This window comes from Austrofundulus limnaeus, unplaced genomic scaffold (genome assembly GCF_001266775.1).
Source record: "Austrofundulus limnaeus strain Quisiro unplaced genomic scaffold, Austrofundulus_limnaeus-1.0 Scaffold250, whole genome shotgun sequence".
NCBI lineage: Eukaryota > Metazoa > Chordata > Actinopteri > Cyprinodontiformes > Rivulidae > Austrofundulus > Austrofundulus limnaeus.
Genome location: NW_013952652.1, coordinates 420,940 through 425,276, shown reverse-complemented (window position 1 = coordinate 425,276; position 4,337 = coordinate 420,940). Strand labels below are relative to the sequence as shown.

The following is a 4,337-nucleotide window of genomic DNA, read 5'->3' as shown; positions in this document are numbered from 1 at the left end:
AAAAAAAAAAAAAAAAAAAAACAACAGGAGGAACAAAGAATCAAACCAGAGACACTCTATGGTTTAAATGTAGCCCAGGTACCTATGTACATATACCATCAGTCTGACTATAACATTAAAATTAAAGGCAAATATTTTTGAACATTAGAGCATTTTTTTCCAGTCAGAAGGTGAGTGAATGCAGGCTACATGATGCAGTCTCAAAGGTCCTCTCTGAAGATGCCCTCTCAGATTGTCATCTTGTCTGCACTTGTTAATGTGAGACTGAACTTTCCTTTTATTTTTTCTTTAACTAACTCAGAGTGTGTTAGTGTTTCCTGCTCTCTCCATTTGTGATCACATCATCAAACTCACCCTTTAAATCAGCTCCCCACTTGTTTCTGACTTATCAACAAACAAATGGTGGAACAAACTGTTTATCTTTCATTTACTAAGGATTATTTCAGACTTTCTTATTAAAAACAATAAAAACATTGTTGTGTTGAACTTGAACTTATATTAAAATTTTGACATTTTTCTGAGAATATTTTTGAAAATGAAACCTGATAAAGTGATTAGTTCTTGCCTGGAGTTTTCTAAACATTTCCACCAGGATCAGCAAAAAAAAATCAGCTCCGACCGACTCTTCAGATTTAATCCTACACTTTACTTAAACTCAGACTCTGACGTTTGATAACTGAATTTTAAGCTCAGCTTTGAGACAATTATTTTTTACACTTATGTTCGTTCTTCACAGCAGTATGTGAGAAGTTTGATAAATACTTACCCAGGTCTTTGTTTTCAATTTTGACACGAAAGTGGAACATTCAAAGCTTTTATACTGAAGTCCACTTTAAAATGGTGGGGTTATCCCTTTACATCGAGCCCATACGATTGCTTGGTTTCATGTAATGCTCTGCTCAGACCGTCCTCGTGAGGACAGGGCATCATTTTTGTTTTTTCACCCACGAGAAGCATCGCCTGTGTGATCAACAAGTAGAAACTCTGCTCTGGAGTTGTGTCTGTGTTGGATTCTTTTTAATGATGCGCTGCTCAGCACAGGTTCTCTGTGTGCGGGGGTGTTAGATGGAAGGATGTTCTGTTAAAGTCTGACTCTTGTGTGTCACGTGTACTGAAAATGGCTAATACAACCGGACCCTTGCAGGCAATGCGGGTGGTTTGTCCGAACCCCCCCTGTAGGCCAGATTAACCCTCCTCAGTTTCACTCATCCTCTGACAGATTTGTGTGTTTGGTGCAGTCCTGTTTTTTTATTTAATTTATTAATTTATTTATTTGGTATTTACCTGTTTGATTGATTAGTTTCTTATTTATGTGTAAACTGTGAGTCAACATTCACACTGTAATGATTCTGCTTCTTTTTATTTTTGGACATCAGCTTGTTTTGTAGTGAAACAACCAGTTCCAACCCGCTTCATGAACTTTACTGAAAACAAGTTCATTCATTTAAAGGGGCAATATTATGTGTTTCTCAGGCATATATTTAAATACCATACATTAATAAAGTATCTATGTCACCTTCAGCTGTTATTAAAATGCTGTTTTTATGTTTAAATAGAAAATAAACTTATCTTCTCATCACTTCCTCTTCTAAATGCATTGAAATCGGCCTCTGTCTCTTTAAGAACCACCTTCTGCTTCTGTCTCGCCCTTTTCGGTGGCGGGGGGGAGCTGCTATGATGCAGTTTACTTGGCATCTGAAAATACATTTCCTCAAAGGTATTTTGAATCTGAAAAGAGCTTCAATGAGTGAGAAGTTGTGTTAAGAGCAGCAGACAGTTTAAGTTTCACTTTCACTTTGATCTGTTACTGCCGAGAGCCTGCAGGAGTCATGGGCGGGGTGTTGGGGGTGGGGAGGTGTGCTCTGTGATGAGGAAGTTCAGCTTAAAGACACGTCCCAGGGGAGTTCCCGGTCCCAAAAAGAGTTTCTGGTCCCCACCTGTCGTTTTGCTCCTCAGCATGGCTTCCTAAAAACGCTGCAGAATTTATCAAACATGCATGAATGAGTCAAAGCAAGGCTTTGGACATGTTTTTTTTATGAGAGTATAACATTATAACATATAAAACTCAAAAAAGTTGATTTTACATGATATTGCCCCTTTAAAGGTTTGTTTCAGAGGGAAACAGAAGTTTGTAGATCGATGTGATGATGATGATGATACGATCAGTGTAACTGAGGTTTGTGTGATTTTTTTTATTTTTTTGTAAATACTGGTTGATTAATGTCTGTACATGTGGGATAAGTCATGCTGGGGTACAGAGGATGTGCTCATGCATGAAACATCTGGTGTGACCAAACAGTCCGGTTTGAACTGGTCACATAACTCATGACTTATGAGACCAAAGTGACTGTTTCAGATGTCATCAGTCATGTTTTTACACTAAAACAAGTTTTGACACAGTGGTTCAAGAAAAAAAATCAGCCTTGAATTTGAAGCTTCTTCTTGAGCACTGATGTCAAACATTACTTCTGTTTTATAACTTTTATACTATTCATGTATTTGACTTAACAAAAACGTCACTGTTAAAATGTATTTGAGGGCAGTGTTATGCAAAATTCTATTTTTGAGATTTATATCATGCTTTAATGTGATTCCCTCATCAAAAACATACTCAGTGTTGCTTTGACTCACTTGTGCATGTTTAAGAAATCCTTGAATCTCCTGGTAGCCATGTGGAGCCGCCTGAACACTAGGGTTGGGCATAATTGTATCGTGTGCAAATAATCGTCAGAAAAACATTAATCAATTAATTTTTGGCACTTGACGATTAATACGATTAATGCCACCCGGCAGACTCACCGCTTGGTGCTCCTCTCTGCTTCAAATATAACAAACATTTAAAAAAGTTGTGTAATTTATTTATCTATCAGCACAATTTAAAGATTGATGTATAGCCTGAAGTCTGTAATTTTGACACAAATTGGAACAGATTTTTACGAAGAGCAAATTTTCTCCCTATAAATTGGTCATGTGACTAGGACATGAGGGTGTCCAGGGACTCCGGGGGATTAATCGTCAAATTAATCGTTATCGGCTAAATACCACAATTAATCGTGATTAATTTATTTGCCAATATTGCCCAACCCTACTGAACACTTGCGGCTACAAAGCTCCGCCTATTTGCACTAAGCTCCTCCCTCAAGATCAGTCTGCAGCCGAGCTCCTCCCCACAGAGCACAACTCCCCCGAAGCCTTGTTGTGACGACGTGCTGAAGTGGGAGTGTCAGAAATGGTAGGAGGTTCTTAAAGAGACAGAGGCTGATTTGAAGACGTTTGGATAAACTATGATGCAAAATCCAATTTATTATTGATATAAACAGCTGTTTGACAACTGATGGTAAGATAGTGACTGGATTGTGGTTCAGAATTAAACTATGTGCCTGGAAAAACATAATCAACCCCATCCTTGTTAAAATCTATCAATATACTTACTCTGATATGTTTTGTCTTTTTTCATGTCCCTCCATGAGACTGTTCAGTCTTTTCACGGCCCCCTGGCATCCTTTTTTCATGTCTCCGTGGACATTCTTTTTTGTTTTTCAGGTCATTCTCTTCCTGTCCAAGGTTTTCCCTAGTTTCTGTGTTTGCAGGGGTGATGTATAGAAACTTTAGACATAAAACTATGTAGATGATAAAACATGGTAATCACATTGTAAGTGTGTGTAGTTTTGTGTAGGTAGACTTACTACAACACTCTTTAAACACAGAATTATTGCTAAAAAAGAAACAAAATAAACCTAAAACTTACAGCTGTGATGAACAGAATTGAAAGAACAGACCAGAGTATTTTCTTTAAACAACAATGGGTGAATTACAGCATAAGTAAACTACTCAGTAGTTTTTGTTTGGTAAAAGTGTCATTTGGTGTTAAAAACATGAAACTTCTCAAAATAACAGTTTATTTTTTGAACATGTGCAGTAAACTGTGTGGATTTTCTCTCCCTGTTTCTTGTTTTCTGTAGTTTCATCGTGTATCACCACCTATAAGAAAACCCCTCCACCAGTACCTCCACGAACCTCCACCTGCTCCACAGCCTCCAAGCCATTTATCTCCATCACCGCCCAGAGCAGTACAGAGTCTGCACAGGTACACTCAGCACTTTACATCCTCACCTCTGCTAACATCTGTACAGACCCGTTAGGAAGGTTTCTATGTGTGTGTGGACATGTTTTTGCAGCATTATGAGGACCACTTTCCAGACAAACACAGCCTTTTATATGGATGCTGATTTTGGGTGGGGGATTAGCAGCCGACTGGATGACATGGTTGTTCAGTGTTCATTTTTGTACACAGCTATCATAGCTCCAGAGACACACCACACCGAGCTCCTGGGAAG

General features: G+C 38.3%; 1 protein-coding gene across 1 annotated transcript in view; it reads left to right on the top strand.

Annotated features, from left to right (window-relative positions):
* LOC106525963 (disks large-associated protein 1) overlaps positions 1 to 4,337 on the top strand; it is a gene marked incomplete at its 5' end in the record, with an annotated part of 74,708 nt that overhangs the window by 43,392 nt on the left and 26,979 nt on the right. Inside the window, 1 exon segment of the mRNA XM_014020366.1 lies at positions 3,963 to 4,087. Coding sequence (XP_013875820.1) covers positions 3,963 to 4,087 — 125 coding nt within the window.